The sequence below is a fragment of the Conger conger genome, chromosome 1 (assembly GCF_963514075.1).
Source record: "Conger conger chromosome 1, fConCon1.1, whole genome shotgun sequence".
NCBI lineage: Eukaryota > Metazoa > Chordata > Actinopteri > Anguilliformes > Congridae > Conger > Conger conger.
Genome location: NC_083760.1, coordinates 14,720,221 through 14,740,432, shown reverse-complemented (window position 1 = coordinate 14,740,432; position 20,212 = coordinate 14,720,221). Strand labels below are relative to the sequence as shown.

The 20,212-nt window shown below is 43.5% G+C and overlaps 1 protein-coding gene across 2 annotated transcripts in view; it reads right to left on the bottom strand.

Moving 5' to 3' along the window:
- The window catches only part of adck1 (aarF domain containing kinase 1), a 148,484-nt gene that overhangs the window by 53,123 nt on the left and 75,149 nt on the right, over positions 1 to 20,212 (bottom strand). For both annotated transcript variants that reach the window (XM_061257792.1, XM_061257783.1), the window contains 3 exons: positions 4,385 to 4,543; positions 3,761 to 3,919; positions 1,229 to 1,345 (listed from right to left, as the gene is read on the bottom strand). In XM_061257792.1, the coding sequence (XP_061113776.1) occupies positions 1,229 to 1,345; positions 3,761 to 3,919; positions 4,385 to 4,543 (435 nt within the window). The remainder of the gene's footprint in view (positions 1 to 1,228; positions 1,346 to 3,760; positions 3,920 to 4,384; positions 4,544 to 20,212) is intronic.

Here is a 20,212-nt window from a genome sequence, read left to right as displayed (position 1 = left end):
AAGAGCCCACAGACACACAACCCACAATCTTTCTTTGCACAAAACAATATGGATGGATTATTTCCGCTCATGCTTTTAGCCCCACTCTTAATGACAGTGAAGAGAAAGGGGAAAAGGTCCTGCTGATTCTTCTGCACTAAATAACTCAAAGCCTGTGTCTTGCCGTGTACCATCTGTGTTTCTGGTCCAAGTGCTTTTGCTGTACTGTACTTCCTGCCTCTGTTTCGGTTCACTCAGAATGCGCTCAGATGATTTCTGCTTCCCACAGTATTCTTACTGTATGTCACGGTGCCCTTTGTTAGTCACCTGCTGGTTTAGACAGGTGCTTTTTAAAGGAATGATTAAAGCGTACTGAAGTAGTCCATTTTTGTGTGACTGTCTTGGCTGATAAAGGTGGAACTGAAAGGTTATCAGTACAAACACCATGAGAATAACCAATAGGCCTCTTTCAAAGGAATAATCCAAACTTTTTGGGAAATTCACTCTGTGGCTATCTTGGTGTATTTCCATGACTTCAGTGAGCTCTCCCCTCTGGATCTAATGCAATTCCAATGGGGGTCCTGCACTGTGGAAGATGAACATCACTTGAACATTAAGCTGAGGTTCTGACTTAATGTCAGGTAATTTACTGTAAGATCATACTGAACTTTGAGTGCTAACCCTAGCTTTCTGGTCAAATTCTCTCAAAATTGGCTCTACGATTGGTCACTTAATCATCCCCTTACATATAATTGGTTTCACAGTCTGTTTCATGAAAATTCCAAAGTCATGACGGTGAAAACTAAGTGCTCCATTTACCAACCGGCTTAGAATAAAGGTATGGCATAATAATATAATAATACCTTTTTGTATAATAATATTTGTATAATATGTTGAGCATGCAGCACAAAGTGCTTTAGAGCAATAAAAAAAACAAATAGCAGAAAATTGACACAATGTCAAAAAATAACACATTACTTAAGAACTAATAGTATAAATAACTAATAAAGACCATAAATTCTATATAAATTGTAGTACAATTTAAATCGACACCCCTGATATCACATGAGGTAAACCACTCCCCAGTGGTGGGGGGAAAAAAACTCCCCAAAGGGAAGACATTTTGAGAGGAACCTGTCCTCTGTGGGCCTAAGGTTCAGTTAGTGTCCACATAGAGGAAATATACAGCCATATACAGCCCAGTACAGGCCAAAATAGACCTATCCTACCCCCCCTCCTTGAAACTTACCTCATTGACGTCAATGCCGTGCTTGTTCATGTACTCCCTGTCATTGACTTGCCCCCCCTCCGCAAACTCCATGGTCAGTATGCGTTTGGTCGACAGGTCCCAGTGGATCTTTGGAACCTGGAAAATAACAGTCAGGTCAAAACCAATTATAAACACTCCAATGTCCTACACAAAGTCCAAGGTGTCTCAGTACACAATCTACTGTTCTGGCTCCTGCATGATCTTCTTTTTCCAAATATAATGTGTTTTGAGGCTGTGGGGGGTGGGGGGATGAAGACCGTGTCGCTTATTGCTTTGTGTGTGTAAACAAAACCATTTTTCTTGCGTGTCACTGTTTGCTGCGTGCCAAGGTCCAAAAAAAAAAAAAAAACGAAGAAGACATTCACCACCACCGAAACAAACCTTCTACTATCTTGATCCTATCAGACTTCCATATGATCAAGCCCACCATGTTACTCGCCGGCAGTCACGAAGATCCCCTCTTATATCCAGACAGATCGCATTGCCACTGTCAGCCAATTTCAGGGAGGTAATAGCCAGTATTACACCGACAGATCTCTGGGTGTAAACCCACAGCGCTTCCCAGTACACAGGCAGGAGAGTTAGGTCTTTCTGTGAGTCATTAAAAATGAAGAGAGACTTGTCTGGGAGCTCTTGGCGGCGGTTATGACAGATTATTTACCGTGCGGGGGATCTTTTCGTGGGAAACACAAAGCCGTTTTAATGCATAGCGGTCGGTCTGAGCAGACCTCTCTTTCGAGGAGATTTGCGTCGCCTCTCCCGCTCATTCGAAAGGCCGGAAAATATGGCTGCTGTGTTATTTATCAGACAGCCACAATACTGCCATGTCTGAAAGCGCCCTGAAATGTCCTGTCAGCACACCGCGGCAAACTGCCAATGCTCTCCCTCCCTGGGGCATGTGAAAACACTAACTACAGTGAGGCTCGTAAGTATTTGGACAATGGTACAATTTCTGTTCTTTTGGCTTGGTACTCCAGAATATCAGTAATGTAATGTAATGAATATGTGGCAGGTGTAGGTGTGTCAGTGACTAATTTCACTGGGGGGGGGGGGGGGTTCAGTTTGTTAAGTAGTACCTAAAACAGCCTGCAGAGTTCTGGAAAAAGCTCTTGTGGACAGATGAGACCAAGATTGACTTTTATCAGGGTGATGGCAAGAGCAAAGTTTGGAGGCTAAAAGGAACTGCGCAAGAACCAAAGCATCTATGAAACATGGTGGTGGGGGTGTTACAGTTTGAGCATGTATGGCTGCCACAGGTGCTGGCTTCACTGATAATGCAACTGCAGACAGCAGCAGCAGAATTAATTCTGAAGTGTACTGAAGAATCAATTAAATTCAGAAATGGTACCACCAAATACTTATGGACCCTACTATGCACATGCATGTCTCTGAACGCACACGAGAAGCCCCCACGTGCAAGCACATACAGTGTGATACACATGCTCACAGGCACAACGTGTTCCAAATCCCAATCAGCGGACGCAAACCTTCCAGCATTGCCTCGGTTCTTGCCTGATATGTGATTTCTAGGGAGAGAATCCAGATCATGCCCTCCAGTGGTGCACCATACCTCTGCTGTACAATGCTACACAGACTAAATCATCCTTTTTCACCCTCTCCATTTGTTGAAATTTCGCTTGGCAGGGAAAATTACTTGGGATTAGCCAAAGTCTGGGGGAAAGGATTTACGGGAGATACTATTGATCACTATATTTTTAATTTTCTCGAGATATAACTTGTATTACGTCACTCTGATAGCATCTCTTATCAGCTGCCGGGGAAGCCAGAGAGCCTCACAGCCCAGACCAAAGACTAATGCCTCCATTTCCCAGCTCCACTTCCCATCCGTCAGAGGATTAGAGAGCGTTCTCTGAATGTGTGAGTGGGAGAGTGGGTGCGTGTGTGTTTCTATGAGCGCATAAAATGCTTGCATACGCACATTACGGTACTTATGCAAGCATTTTAATGTGCAAGTGTGCACAATCAGTGTCATTTGCATGTATTGTAGATGCATGCTACCACACTTGCATGTATGGAATGTGCAGGCATGGTAGATTTGTATGTAGATGTAAGCAATCCTACTCTAAAGTATGTGTGTGTCATTTGCTTGTGTGCATGTTGTGTATTGTATGTGTGAGAGCTGTGTGTGTTGTGTATGTGCAAGTTGTGTGAGTGTGTGTGTGTGTGTGAGAGAGAGATTTTGCAGGCTTATGGCAGACACAAACACATCAGCTTCAAGGGGAAAAGCATGAGGCAGTAAAAGAGGATCTGACCAATGAACTCACAAACACATCCACCACCAGACTGTCTTTTCAGACTGTGAGAGGATTAGAGATGATTATCTAACAGACCGAGCATGCCATTTTAATCAAATTTATTCATGAAGCCAGCCATGTTTCCCAAAAGTAAAGCGCCTGTTCAATGACATGGACGTGACCTTCACCGAGAAGGAAACCCTTCTCGACAACTTAGAGCTGTGAAGGTGATCGTCTGTGTGGTTTCCGTCGGTACCTTGAGGAATTCAAAGTGCTTCAGCATCTCCGCCACCTTCTCGGCATTCCGGCCCTCATTCATGAAGTCCAGCTCCAGAGGCAGGTTCCTCTTGGCCTCCTCCACCAACCACATGAAGGCGAAGTCAGGAAAGAGCCAATGGACGACCTGTACCAGAAACTGAAAGAAACACGAGACATTGTCATCATTCAGTCACCGCTTCAGTCCACTGGCAGATGACTTTGTCAGAACTGCACCGGCACATTAATTAGCTAGTAGTAGCCTTAGCGGGAGATACCATTTTAACTCGCAGCCTTTCTCTAAACCCTCAAATCCTCCCTTCACTGCAAAGTTAAGGTCCTTTCATAGTTTTTTTTTTTTTTCTTTTTGTCCAATGATAAATGTTTTAGGATTATGAAATATGGAACAGGCTCGAGGCTAACGGAGTCACCCGTGGGTCATTTTGAATCCCTCTATAGAGAAAGGGAATTGCTCTGTGGATTTGTCGAACAGGAGAGAGCGCGACTGCAGGTGTAAAGTAGGCCGAGGCGCAGAGGAGACGAGAGTAGCCATAATGGCGGGCGGGCGGGCGGGAAGGACAAAGGCTCCAAAGGCCAGAGCGGACGCAACGGCTCCCGTAATTACCTCCATGACCAGGATGTCCTTGGAACTCTGGGCCTCCACTTTGGGGTGCTGCACTTTGACGGCCACAGTCCTGCCGTCTTTCAGCACGGCCCGGTGGACCTGAGCCAGCGACGCCGCGCCCTGGGGCGTCTCTTCGAAGCTCGCGAACAGCTGTCCGATCTGTCAGGGGGGGGGGGGGTGCATGGCAAGGGTTCAGGAACAAAGTGGAACAACTGCCTCCATTAAGAAGGGCATTCCCTCTGTTCTTTCAGAAAAAAGGGAAGGCAGGAAAAGGAGTATATACGCTGCTCATTCAGACAGCATATTATGCACAAGAAAGAGGGTATATGGATGAAAATATATATTTTTTTAAATGCATAACCGCAATTGTAGTACGATCAAGATTACAATATTAGAAATGGTTTCTCATGAGACATCACTGACTGACTTTCCACACACACAAATAGTTCTGCTTACACAATGCAATGACACTAGGCATAATGGGTATGCTGATTACGGTACCTTTAAAGACATTAATAATTAGCCATCTTTTTATAAGAATAAATGCAGTTTTCCAACTGAATATGCAACGAGACCAATATAAATGTTGAATATATTCACTTTACATCTAGTTTTATTTTACTGTATCAACATTGGGAACATTTTGGTATAATGCATTTAGCTCCGTTATATATGCTCCTGAGACCAGCAGAAAGTCTTTATTTTTAGTTTTTAGTTTTTTTCACATAAAACAAGCATCGTGGATGATTGCAGGGAAAATACTTTCAAAATCGTAATTTATTTTATTTTATGTCCTCTACACAGAACAACAGGTTTCAGCAAGGTAGAATATATGGCTCTTGTGATTAAGACCAGAGACTTATGTCCCCTACAGGGTCTGAGACTTATGGGATATTTACTTCAGGTCAGTTCAGTTTTTGAGTCCATACGGAGTCACTTCACTGCACTTATGTACCTGATCTTTGCACCTCTATTTGCTTTGAAAGTCACTTTTGACAGGAGCATCTCCAAAACACATTGCGTTTTCAGCCAAGTTTAGTAAGTAATCTCCATATGGATCCAATCCGATAGGCGTAGACAAATTAATAACAGTGCAGAAATTCTAACTGCTTTATTGCATATAGTATATACAAAAAAAAATAGTATATACTATCTATTTCCCATAGCAAGCCAAAACATACTATTTTTATCCATTGCTAAATTAAACCGCTGTAAGAGAGGAGCCAGAAGTGAATATTACATCAATCACCTTTCGATACATGTTTAGTTTAAGATCCACATATCAAAAAGAGCCCTTATCATATTATCAAACATGGAGACTTCTAGAGTCTTTTTGAGAGAGTCTTTTCATCCTTGACTATGACAGTGTCCCTTGTCACGGTTAGCATAACCAGTCATGACAAAAACCCAAAACATGCAACTCTTTTTGCCCAAGGTAGGATTACACTCCTCAAATATGGATACAGGAAGTCAACATCTTCAATCACACTCACAAGATGAATTGACACTCATAGTCTTTTGTAACATTCATTTCTGAGCTAGTATTAACCTACAACATAGTGTAAATATGGCTTAGGTTAACATGACAAATATAAAAGAGAAATAAACCACTCCACAGAAACACCATTTGCAGGATTCTCACTTTATTTAGACAACCTTATACTATATACCCACACAAGTCAGCATCTGATTAATTACCCGTCTTATCTCAAACACATGCTAACCTGAACAGACATGGATTTATGCGCTCATTTAGCGGGGGAATGTGACTGGTTACAGGCAAGGCTTGATGAAAGCGGAGTTAAGACCTCATTAACATAGGGAAGATCTACTGGGAAGATTGGCTGTTCCTCCTATTGTTACTTGTATTTGCATGAGTCGTGTCAGTGGGATTTCCTCAACCTGTTTATCAGGAGGCAGCGTAGAAAAAGGTGATACAGCTGACAAGTGTTTCACATTATACATGCAACACAAATTCTTACATGATTGCAGGTGCCTTCAGACGTCTGTAGGGAAGGGAAGTTCAAGACAGACCTGAGGTTATCTGTGCATACTGCAGATACAGATTAGGTTTGCACGTAGAAGTTCCATTCATTGGTAGACATGTGAAAAAAACGAATGTGTGCACATAACAAAGTATGCTCCAAATACAAAATAATATTGAGTGAATCAGGTTCATCATCACAATGTGCACAATGATACAATCAGTTGAGAGAGCAGTAATATTCATGCAAGTTACAGTAGCATGTTCATACACTGGTGGTCGATTGTGTCATTTCAGTGAGTGAATGTTCTTCATCAACACAAATGAGACGTCATCCTGTCAAATATGTTTCCAGTGAATCCAAACATATTGCTTAACTGAAAAGCAGTTACACATTCACCTTAATTCAGTCCAGTTGCCCTGAATTCAAAGCTGTGCTTGAAATTAAATAACATTCAGCAGACAGAACAGCTTGTAAAAAGTACACTTCAAGAAACCAAAAAAAGTAATACACACTTAAATATTGATACTAGAAGTTCAGTGCAAAGTGCCTCTATCTTCACAGCTCCTCCCTCACATCTGCACAGCTCGTAAAAAATGGGAAGTTACGCTGTGCTGCCTACTGGGTACCAGTAGTTGGCATTACTAGACACATCCTTGAATAGAAATCCTTTATTCGCAACAAATAGAGGAGCCATTTTTCAGCTGAGCAATAGAATCCCAAAACCTCACATAAGGTCTGAGCGCTCTGGTCTGTTCTCTCTTCATCACTGTGCAATGAACAAGGCAGCATGGGAATATCTAACTGCGGAGTGAATTCCAGGCGTTCCGATTGATGAAGTGCAGCAGCCTATTACTTCCTCTCCCGTCCTCCAGCGCTTGTGCCATGAGGACTAAAATCAGATCATAGTAAACCCAGGCAGCAGGATGGTCAGTGCCATATGGACTAAAATCAGCTCGTAGTAAACCCAGGCAGCAGTATGGTCAGTGCCATGTGGACTAAAATCAGATCATAGTAAACCCAGGCAGAAGGATGGTCAGGCCTCCCCCTCAGCCCAGACTGCTTGTGCTGATCTCTGCTGACCGGGGGTGATGCAGGAGGGTTAGGACTGACTGGCTCTTTTCCCTCCCCGCTCTCCCTCCCTCTCTTTCACCTCTGCAGCGCGACACGTTGGCCAGCCATCTGCCGCCCTCGCACCGTCCTCGGCCCTGCCCCTCGCCCCTGGCCAACCCACCTGCTCCCCCCTTGCCGCGCGCGGGAGCCGCCGAGGAGACATATGCCCCGGCCCGGCGTGCCAGACCCGCTGCCCGACCGCCCGACCGCCCCGCTCCATGAACCCTTCACTACAACACGCCGTGGCCTGTGCCGCTTACCTTCCCCGAGAAAGAAAAACACAGCACCTCCCCTCTAACAGAACAGGAGCCTGACGTCCTCAGTAATGCGTCTGATCCCTGCAGCCCGGGGAGGTGCCAACAGCCGTGGATTGCACACCGACAGGGAGCTCGGAGGACTGTCACGGTCCATGAGTCATATGGAAAGGCCTCCATTAGCTAGGGCGTGCTAACAAAGTGCTATGTTCAGAGGAATTAATATTTCATAACCAGCAGAGGGAAAGAGAGTTAAAAAAAAATACATATAGCACCTGACTCATGCTCACGAATCTCTATTCGAGAGACACCTCTGCCAGTCACGGCTAGGACAGACTCAGCAGAATGGCACACGCTTTTATTTGATGGCTAATCTGCAAATGCTGAAATCGCGGCTGAGAATGTGGTCACCAGAAGGGCTGGTAACTGGAGCATCGCTGAGAGGAAGTGACAACGGCTCAGCGGGATGGGAATCCCATCCTACGCGAGGGCGGAAAAACTGCAACTCATAACAAATAAACAGAGTGCATGACACACTCAATCACACACACATACACACACACACACATACATACATACAGTGCAGCCAATAAGCTGGTTCACTTGAAACCGCATCATTAGGTTGATTGATCTTCTCCAGAATCCAGCGGACTTGGTTAACACCCAAAAAGCCCCCAAGAGGAGCGAAGAGGACCCCAGTTATCAGCCATGCAAATCACACACCAACCTGCTGTCCACAGACACCCTTTCAGCCCCCCTTTCTGAAGGTCAACAGATATCTAATCCACCACCACCCTCTTCTAATTGTACTGTTTGATTCCTTGCATACAGAATAAAAACAGCTAATCCCTGAGAGAAACAACCAAACACAGGCCACTTATCTATTCAGGATGGTGGTGATCGAAGCACAAATTAAACAGAGGCTTATGTTCCACAAGTCCACCGCACGGTGTTCCTCAGAAGAAACGTGAAGGATGTGTTGCCACCACTGATAGCATGATGTGTTAGTGCGGAAGCCCTTATCAATCATGGAGTCAGGCTTTTACTGCGTGGCTGGGCATTTCCTATAGTGCTTCTGCAACAACACGCCATTCATCTGTCACAGACAGATCTTACCTGAAGGGCCAGGGAGAGTGGTTCAGTCACACGGGAGCCATGCGTAAAGACCGTCCAAAGGAAGACGAAAAAGCCTTTTACCAAGATGGCACCACGGAGACAAAAGCATTCCGCATCCGGTCACGGTTTGACAGAGAGGATTATGGGACTGAGTGCTTGACGCTGTCATCCTATTAAAAAAATAAAAATAAAAGAAATCCCAACTCCCTTAGCCAACTGTTATTTGAAGGGCTTTTTTAATGGGAGAGCATCGAGCTGCACATAAAATATGAGATTGTGGTTTACTCTCGATGATTGGCAGCTCCAATCTGACTGCGCCCAAATGAGTTTGGACTCTGGAAAAGGATCGGGTTTGTTCAGAGGGATTTCTGGCGGGATGTCCTGGCACCGCAGATGGCCGTTGCCCCCTGGGTTGGTGGAGCCGTGAGCCCGGTTCTGGGGTTAGGCACGAGTCCGGCGTGGCACGGGATTGGGGTACGAGGTGCCAGTGTCTGCTCCTGGGCTGTGGAGCCAGGTGAGGTGCCCTCAGTGCCAGGGAGGGGTGGGCACCCTGCCCCTCTCTCCGAGGGCCTGCCGCGTCTCCTGCAGATGGGGCAGTCTCGGCACAGGCCCCAGGAAGCTGGAACGTGCTCAACACTGACACAGGACACATGTCTGGGGCCCCCAGGGGCCCCCGCATGAAGGCCACAGCCACAGTCCTAATTACATCTGAAATGTAAAACCTTCCCCAAGTGCCAACCTCAAATTTGCAGCTGTGGATTCCAGCTTCTGAGACACTTACTTACTTGTTCTATCTGTAAAAAAACTTTAAACATAATACCCTGAAAATATAAACCAAATGAATGACAGTCAATCAAACTGTTTCAGTAAAGTCAACACAATAGACACACGTTTCAAAATAATCACTGCCTTCAGTAGTTATTTTTGGTGATAACTGGCCTTGCAATTCAAACAAACTTTATTGTCCAACTTGAGAACAAATGAAGCAGGCTACAGCCAGGGGAAAAGAGCAATGTGCTACAGACTCGGGGTGGTTATAGGCCCAGCGTATAAGTCTCCGAGCAGCAGTAGCATCAATAGCATCCACATCCATTCACACTGATCTCAGGGCTGTAAATTCCCCCGCTTGTAAGCCCGCTCCCTGTAACCGGGTCTGAATCCTCTGTCCCGGCACGCGCTCTGAATGTACTTTATCACAGGGAACTGCCCAGGGTATAAAGCTTCTGCAGACCAAATAATAAACTTGTAAAATGAGGAAATAAAGGCTGTCCCTGGAACGTAGCGTTGAGTGTAAGAGTTTGACACGGTGCCAGGGTGTAGGGCGGGAGAGATGGAGGGGGGGGGGGGGGGACTCGTCACGAGGGTGGGCGCTGTATTGACGTCCTCACATCGCTGGTGGCACCTGTCCGCTCGCATCGGATTGGGGGCGGCAGAGGAAGGACATGCAGTCTGACAGGGGGGATATCGTGGTGTGACATTGGGCCTGAACACCAGCGGTTAGTAGTTCTGCAGCACAAAAAAAATGCCGCTTCCAGATTTCCAGGGATTTTAATCAGCCAATTACTATGAATTAGCTAATGAAAGGGTATAATTGAATACAAAATGAATTGGATAACTGTGTAACCGTCTCCACAAGTTGGGTCTGCAGTTTTTTTATCATACCTTGATTTGATCTGCAGTTTTTATCATACCTCAAAGGGATACAAATTTCAATATTGAGCACGCTTTCCTTACAATTTCAGTGCATGTTAATGGTCTGCACTTTATTCTGTCTAGACAGGCTTGATTGTTGACCGTTCAACTCAATGCTAAGTGAATGTACTTGACAAACCAAATGCCTGATAGGCTAAGAATATGCTTATGTCATTCTTAGCCTCAAACTATTATCGCAATACTAACACTGCATCATGGACTTCATGTGTACATTTTTACATTACATTACATTAATGGCATTTGGCAGACACTCTTATCCAGAGTGACATACAGTTGATCAGACTAAGCAGGAGACAATCCTCCCCTGGAGCAATGCAGGGTTAAGGGCCTTGCTCAAGGGCTGTGCCACACCGGGGTCTGAACCACCAACCTTGCGGGTACCAGTCATTTACCTTAACCACTATGCTACAGGCCGCCCAGCCACGCAGTTGTAGGCACTAAAGAGCATGTACTTGTGGAAATGGATGAAAATTGAGCTACTGCCACACTCCTTGTGATGACATTATTTTCCAACCTACACTGCTGCCTTCCCTCTCCCTCCCCTGCCTGGGATGATCAGTGACCACACTGGTGCTGATGTAATGACATACTGAACGCCTCACAGCGTAAAGGACCTGCTCTACATCCTCCCATGCAATGAACAGACCACAGCATGCGTTATGACAAGATGCAAACAGGCAGATACCAAGACAGCTATGATGCCTTTCATCTCACACCACAGACATTACAGCTTTCCTACAGGAACTATTTACATTACAAAAAGAAAATGAAAAATACACAATGCGTATGACAGGCTTAAAACACCTTTTCAGGTTTTCCCACAGCTTTTATTTTCATTGAGCGTTGACATTAGTGACCCATGGCATCCTTTCTAAATTTATCTGGTAATCTGCATTTCTGCAGGGGCTTATCTACAGCCGCAGATGCCCGGGACCACAGATCCGAAAGCGCCTGCGATGGGCAGATAACGGGGGCTGACCTCTGACCTCCCAGTGCACACGGCTGCCATTATTGGGCAATGCCAAAATTTAAATCAAGCTGGATTGTGGTTATGGCACGCATGTTATTGTGTGTGTGTGTGTGTGTGTGTGTGTGTGTATGTGTGTGAGAGAGAGAGAGAGAGAGAGAGAGAGAGAGAGAAATTAAAAAGAGTTTACTTTGTCCCATTGTTGTTGGGAGTGTTAATGTGTTTATCTCCATTTGATCAAGCACAGTCCTAATCATGCAGTAGGGGAATCCATAATCATGATTCCCTACAGAGTGGAAAAAATCAATCAGCAAAAGAAAACACTTTAGAGTGCACACCTCAGGGCCGGCTACTCCACCAAGAACCTAACCCACAACCACACAACCAAATCACCTGGAAGAGGCTATGGCAACGACCAACAGCTTCAACTCAGTTTTACTGTATACTGCTACAATGAGGCAAAAACTGTACTTACATATTTAGCTGGTGGACACTCTAAAATGATGTCCAAGGCCACAGCGGCATGACACAAATAAATGCAAATAAATCATATTATATTTTATAGGGAGCAGCCTGCAGCCTAGTGGCTAAGGCACATGACTGTGAAGCCCCGTTGTAGCCACAATAAGATCCACACAGTTGTTAGGCCCTTGAGCAAGGCCCTCAGATAAAAGCATCTGCTAAATAAAAAATTATTATTTTAAGAAAATATGACTTTCAAATGCAAAAATTCTGGTCTCCAAAATCCATTAAAATAGCATGACAATAAACCCACTAATCCAATCCCACTCAACTTGCAACCGCAATATAATAACTATTATTCCGTATTATAATAGAAAAATACTCTTCGGTTAGGGGCACAAAATCAACAGATCTGTACAGTTAATTACACAATTAAGAATTTGAATTTTTTTAACCAAAAGCTATTTTTAATATTCCTATGTTTTATGGGATATAAAAAAATAAATGGAGGGTAAATTCAGTCAATTAGGGTGTTGGGTGACATCTTAAAAACAATGGGAAAATGCACACAATCAGAACCCGGGGTATTGGCTGCCACAGACAAGATAAGACTTCAAATCAGACACAGGAGTGGTGAACTTATCCATCCATCTCCCCACATCGCCTTCAAATGCCCGACATTTCTGAAGTACAGTACAACAGCAGTCACGCCCGGGGACATGACGGTCGAGATGTGGAAGTGTCAAGGAGAGCCGTCTCCCGCGTTCGGACATCAGTGCCGCTCGAGTAAACGCCCGCGTACCTGCTTTGAGGACGCACCAGACGCAGCGTTCCAGACACAGCATCAATGTTCCTATCGCGCCTCCGTCTTTTAAGATGAAGCGGGATTTTACCCGCTGGTGTTCATCTCTGTGCATTTTCTCACATTCACAGCAGCATTTTCCAAATGCTTTTAGAACATTGCTCAGTTGTACTATGTGCTGTTGCACACAGTCACTGACAGGGATCGGTTCACTGTTAAATAATGTACTGAGCAATGATACCAACACTGGCATGGTCATCTTGCATAATCATAATGCATTTGTAGTAGTAGCAGCAGTAGTAATGGAAGTAGTAAGTAGTAACAGCAGTAGTAGTAGTAGTATTGGAAGTAGTAGAAAGCAGTAACAGCTGTAGTTGTAGTAGTAGCAGTAGTAGCAGTAGTAGTAGTTGTAGGCGCAGTATTATTATTCAAAGCAGTGCTTCCGTATGATCAATACAGGCATTTTTTACTCTCAATCTGAAATTAGAATTCTGTGAGTAGGGACCTTGTTTATCATTATCATTTTTATAGTAAAACATGCTGCATCCAATTATTTGCTGTTTTGAAAACTGTCATTTCACATCGAAGAAAACATTGCGGCCTCTAACTTATTGGATGCATATTTGAAGATGCAATCTTTATTTATGAAATGCAAAACACAGGGCCATCCAGCATTAAACTATGCTTGCTTTATCTAGAAAGACAAATTGATTTCATTTAGAAGAGCAACAAATTGAAGGGATTTAATATAATTTAATATTTACGTTTTCAAACTGCAACTGTTTGATAATATAAGTGTGACTTATAAGATGGTATATAATTTATACTTCCTACGTATCACAATGCTTACAATCACTTGTGTGAATATGACAGTCATTCATATTCAAAGTGCATTGATCTCACAAACAAGTACTATCCTTCTAAATATTTTGAATTCTTTAAACATTTACCCTCATGACAGAAGGCTTTAATCAGAATACAACTGAGAAAGAGGAATGGAGACCATCAGGGTGCTTCAGGGCTCTGAAAGACTGACAAATACACTGAAAAGGTTGGCTTCAGCATCTCCTGTAGGTTACTATTGTGAAATTATAGGGAAGGAGCAAAGCAGGGCCTTCTCTTTCATACGGCACTCCAGTGAACCCTGTTCAGAACACACAGGGCGTTCCCTGAGTGGAGAAGGATTCGGCCCATTGTGGGGTTCTGGGGACCCCTACATCAGGTCACCACAGATTTGATTTATAGATTATGGTCGGAGAGTAAAAATAAATCGAACATAAAATGTAAAAATATAAACCTACCGTTGATGTTACTGAAATGGCATGAGAATGTGCCATCTTACCGATGTCTATCTACCACAACTAATTAAAATTAATTTCTCACCCGTCACGCTTACAAAACCTTGCTTAAAAAATCTAAAGATGTAACTGTAACTGTAGCTTTTCAGTCCAAGACTACAGTAAAATAATTTGACTCCCTACCCTCTTTTGAAAAAAAATATTAAAAGATTAAAAATATGCCCACCAGTGGCACAGACTGTCATGAACAGATGGCCCTCACACCAACGAGGTTGGTTGAAAATACACGGGCGCCATGGCAAGGAGTGCGAGATGATGTTATAATTAGCACAGAAGAGGGAGCGGCCATCTTGTGTGTGGCATTGGAGGAGAAATTATCCTCCACCCCCTTTCCTCTGCCAGGGAGTCGCCTTAATCGGCCATGTCCTGCAGTTGCACATGCCCACAGACCTTGGTTTGAGCGGGGGAGCAAGTTTAACGCACAAAAAAATGATCAAATTGAATAAATAATCCTGGTGGAATCTGATGGCAGATTTTTTGGCCATTCTCCAAAAAAGAACGCGGTACATGAGTAACCCGGGAGAGTGGACTCCTTGCATGAAGGGAGGGGAATGGGTGAATAAATTCTGGATGTCCGGGGCCCCCCTCAAGGCTCTCCCTGCCTCTTCCATCCACTCCCAGCACACTGGCACTGGGAGCGGCTCCCATGGCTGCAGTCACACGGAAGGAGAATAGCTGCAATCGAGAGCCGACAGGGGGGTAGCGCAGTAGCGTTCAGGAGCAGGCGGGGTGGAGGGGGTGCGGGAAAACAGGGGAACTGATTAAGCCTGGCTGCCATTTTACTGTGCCAATGTGTGGCCATGCTAATGCTAATCAATCCAACTCTGCCAAAATCAGACCTAAAAGCCCTGAGCGTCATGACTGAGACAGAACCCATTGCATACAAGTGTGTGTGTGTGTGTGTGTGAGTGCACCTGCATAGTATAGGTGCTGCATATAAATGCATTTCTCTTTCTGTACATAGCTGTAACTGAAAGCTGATTGCAGCACTGAAGAGTGATGGCATTCGATCACAGGGGCTACAATGGGAAACATGCAATTATACATACAGTTGTAGTTGCTGCCTTTCTGGTTTAATGTGTGACAATGACTTTCCTTGAATCATTGGTCTCAGTGGAGGTATTTAAAGTAGCATACACTCAAACTTCATATCAAGGAAGATATTCCTTCATCGTGAAAAAAAATACAATTGACTCAGAATCCCAAGAGATTGTGCATAACATTGAGTTGTTGCCACATCAAAATCAGAGCAGCTTCTGGGGACTGATAAAGAAACCATAGTCGGTTCTTTACTTTATCAAACACAACATATTGGAAAGGAAATTAATAACAGCTAAGCTAGCAAGATAACACAAAAATAATAGTTTGATGATGTCTCACTCTTCTGAAGGCCGAGACCGAGTTGTATAGTGATTGTAAATCCGACACAGTAATAGCCAGTTTGTAAACAGTAACACTCCACGCACAAACCGTTACTTACTGTACAAATAATATTACAAAATATATGTTGTAACCATTTTATAAAAGTAATATGGCACTTGATGGAGTGTAGTAGCGTAAATACAGTCACGGCTACGGGGAGTTGCCTGCACTCCGCTACGTGTCGTGCCTAACAACACCCGCGTAGCCGTGCCTGTATTCACGAGTGCCGTAGGCTACTGCTTAAATATAACACCGGCTGGGTAGGCTCTACTGCTATTAGTCTGGAGGGAAAGTAGCGGCGTTCTCAGGAGCACTAAAAATGAAGAGAAACACATTAGGGTGATGAATATGAATCTGAGCGTGAGTAACAAGCTAACATTAGCGCCCTGCAGTTCAGGCGGTCGACACCGTCGCGTGATTGAAGGCCTGTCACAATGTGCCGCTCGCATAGTGGTCACTCCTCCCGCCACCCGCTCTTTTTAATGAGAGAGGGCAAGAAAAGAAAAGAATCACTTGTCACCAAGACACCCCCCCGCTCGACATCTCACTGTCCTACCACAAACCGCCCCCTAAATTTAAGTTTATGGGAATTTAAAAAAAGGAAAAACAAACAAAAACATGGGATATATTAGCCGCTGGAGTTCCTCTTCAATATTGCGAACATGGAAAATAACATCGATGTATAACTGCACATACGGTATTGTTCCAGTGCTTTTCCGATGTTTCCGGCATGTTCTCAGCTGGTGTAGAGTGTATAGGGAGTACACCATAGACCTCTGACCTGAGGACAGCGCAGTGTCAGCACTGCAGTGAGCGAGCCTTCAGCCCCGTTTAGCCCTGGGGGCTGCGGCGATAAAAAGCTGACATTTTTACGCCAAACATTTTAGTGGAAAACGTTTCATCGAGGGAAGTTTAAACGGGCGAATTAGCCCAGCACTCCACCCTCGGGGTAGCAGGCTAATTTAATTTCATGTGAGAGAATGTGTTTTAACAACCGCAAACTTCTAAGACAGTAGCAGTTATAGGGTACATCTGTCTTCAGGAACGCCTTTTGAATATTCAAAAGTTGCTTTTGGGCTGCATCTTCACATACAGACATGCTCTAGTTTGATGATGTTACAATGATTATGATTACGATTATTACTTTGATGATGATGATAATGATTATGAGTATTATGATTATGATTGTTATTATTGTTATGGATAGCACTGAAATTCATTTTTAAATATAAGTGGACATAAAGGTGGACCATACACCGTATTATCATATTAACATATCATGTGGAAAACATCTGATGACCTTGTTCAACTTTTTTTCATTAAATTAGCACAGCAGCAGTCGGCTACAGTAATTGGTTTCACAATGAAACAGAGGGAACTGCTCCCGAGCATAGTTCAATGGCCATTTTTATTTTTATTGAGCTTTTATTTAACCGGGAAGGTCAACTGAGAACTCATTACTAATTTACAGTCACTATCTGGGAAAGGGGAGGGGGAGAACAAAGAGGCGAATCGGCAACAAGCTGAAATGAATGATTAGGTGACAGGAACGGGAAGGCTGCTGGTGGAGTTTGGCCTGGAGCAGCTATTATTTGTTGGTTTTTCAGGGGGAAAGCGAGCTGAGAAATGACAGAGCAGGTTTTACGGCGGGAGTACACAAATCCAGTCCTGGAGGGCCGGTGTGTATACTTGCTTGTTGGTGCGCTTCAACACTTAGGTGCTTAATTTAAGCCACCGATTGGCTAAGGAGCCTGTACACCTGGTTTTCAAGGCCTACAGTTAATTGGCTGCTGGCTGAAAATAAACTACATCTACCTACAAACACAGCAGCTCTCCAAGATAAGGATTGTGCACCACTGTTTTATGGTATCCGCCAAAACGCATAATCATGAGGCCCCGATAGCTGTGCAATTAATGTGGGTGCATAAACCATAAAGATGAGAAAGATGTAATGCAGGCAAATAGTTCTAACAGCTGCTCAGTTGAAATGTGTACGTGCACAATAGTTTACAAACTCCTGAAACATATTTGTAATCATATATTCCACAGTAAATAATTTGTAGCACACCAATGTAGTACTTAAACCCAACTTCTTTCCCATTAGTATTCCGATTTCTGCCGAATATAAGTTCTGTGGTTGACGTACGCTTAAGATAGTTTCGCATTTTGTTCAACAAGATAAGTTGCATCCGCTAATATCACAAGAGTGAAGTTCGAAGCTGTTATGTGCATCCACATAAGTTGCTAACCAGCCGATTTATTGAAACTACAACAGTAATGCCGCCTACAGGAGGGCTGGTATGGAACTAGTGGTGGTTGGCGAAATATGACCATTTTTGTTATCTCAATGTAGAAACATGTCAGCAACTTGCTTTTTAAAAGCACATAACAGCATAGAAATACACGGATCGCATAATAATGGATGGAATTAAACTCTCTGAAGCGAATGTTAACCACAGAACTGCATATTCCAGAAAAGCATGGGAAATCTACTTAGGGAACCCATGGCAGAAGAAACTGACGGTTTCGCTGACAAAAAGCCGTCATCACTGTAACACTCAAAACGGTGTCATTATCTAATTATACAAAAAACTACTTGCACCTGTTAAACATATGTGTGGCATTTCTTCAGTATGTCTATTTTTTTTTAATGCAGCTATGCATACGTATGGACAGGACGTTATGGGTTTGCAAAACACCCAGAGAAATATCAAGCAGACAGTCATTTGCGTTATAATTGTGAAAATGGCAATTGTGACAATGAAATCAGCTAAACAGATTGCATTGTAAGATCCTCTTTATTTAGAATCAGCTTGTCAGTGTGGAGGAGTTCAATGAGATCACAGACAAACAGCTTGAAAGGGTAGAAGAGATTGATGATTTTTAAAAAGGTATGGATGAACCTTATCCTCACATTTGTGGCTTTGAAGAGCCTGATTAGCATACTGCGCTACGAGCCTTAACCTGACCTAAGATACGCCGCTATATCGATATCACTTCCAGGCACAAACGCCTGTCGATAGCATCACAGCTGGTTTGTTGAGAATATCAAATTAAATTATATTCATAAACTTTTACACAAATAAAAAAAGGAGGCTAATTAATCTACACAATGTAAATGATCTCAGCAAATCTTTTTGCTATTCAGGCAACGATTTAGACCGAACTGTGAGCGCACCAGTGGATATTAATGATAATGTATGAAGGACTGGCATTTTGGTTCTGATCATCAACTGAAAACTCTAATTCACTTCCAGTTGGTTAGAGACTCAATCACTGAACAGCAAAAATAATTAGCAGCTACTTTACATTCATAAACATGGCAATGACTTGAAGATCTTTATTGCGCGTATTTATTCTCGAGGGACGCAGGATGCAAGTCATTTTTTCTTATTGTAAGGACAACAAGCCTCCATCTGATTGGGCAATCCAGAGTGTTTTTGTGAGAAACGTCCCCATCTGGCCGTCACAGGGAGCGACAGGTGGAAGGCATTACCCTCCATTACGAGACATTGGCAGAGATTATTTCTCATTCATGCTTTCACCAAGCTTCTCCGCTGGTTATGTGCACCATAAATCCATAACCAACTGGACATGGATAGCACAATGTGTGTGTGTGTGCTGCTATTGAGGAGAAAATGACATTTCAGAGTGTTCATCTAGAGACATTTAGCAAGCATGTGTGTGTGTGCGTGTGTCTTAGAGAGAGAGAGAGAGAGAGAGAGAGAGAGAGAGAGAGAGAGAGAGAGAGAGAGAGAGAGAGAGAGAGAGAGTTTGTTTCGAGATAGAGGGGGGTCAGGAATTTAATTTGCACAATACCTAATGCGCTTATCTCCTGACAAGACACTTGTTGTGAAGTAGCCTATTAAATCTAATTAAACAGTTCAGTTAACAACCCCTAGGCATCAATGATCAGTATATTTACAGGTTCACATACCGATTTTGGTTATCAAATGTTCTGAACAAATAATTCCATCCTCAACTCCCGTCTTCCTGTGACAAAGGTGACAGTGGTGGAATGAGCTGCCCATCACTGTCGGAACAGTGCCGTTCCCCACCTTGCGCTGGCTGGGCCCAGATTCCCAAATTCCCACCTGTCCCAATAGACAATTAAACAGAGACCATCACACAGCTAACCGACTGCCACTGTAATCAAAACACTGCTCGGCTCTGGGTTCTATTTCCAGCTCTTCCAATTGTTTTCCCATAATCTCTTTCACTGTGATAGGCCTCAGTAATTACAGATTTTCTTCAGTATAACTTTCAGAATCAATCGTTAAAACAATACTGTGCATTGTGAATGAGAAACAAAGAAATAAAAGACAAAAGAGAAAGACAAAAATAAGGGAAAGAAGGAAGAATAATGATTCAGGTAAAGCTGAAATATAAACAAAAAACATTCATAACAATGTCTAGTGAAGAATGACACATCCTTCACTCAGCTTGTACGAAATAATTACCAGCTGGGACATTGATGGAGTGCCTGTGCTTACACTTTTTATTTTTAGGTATTTACCGGATGCTCTTACACTGAGCGACCTACAGTACACAGTTTGCTTTCTTTTTATACGTATATACAGTGACTCAGCACCTTCTGTACCCGCAAAGCACCTCAGGTTAAGTACCTTGCTCAAGG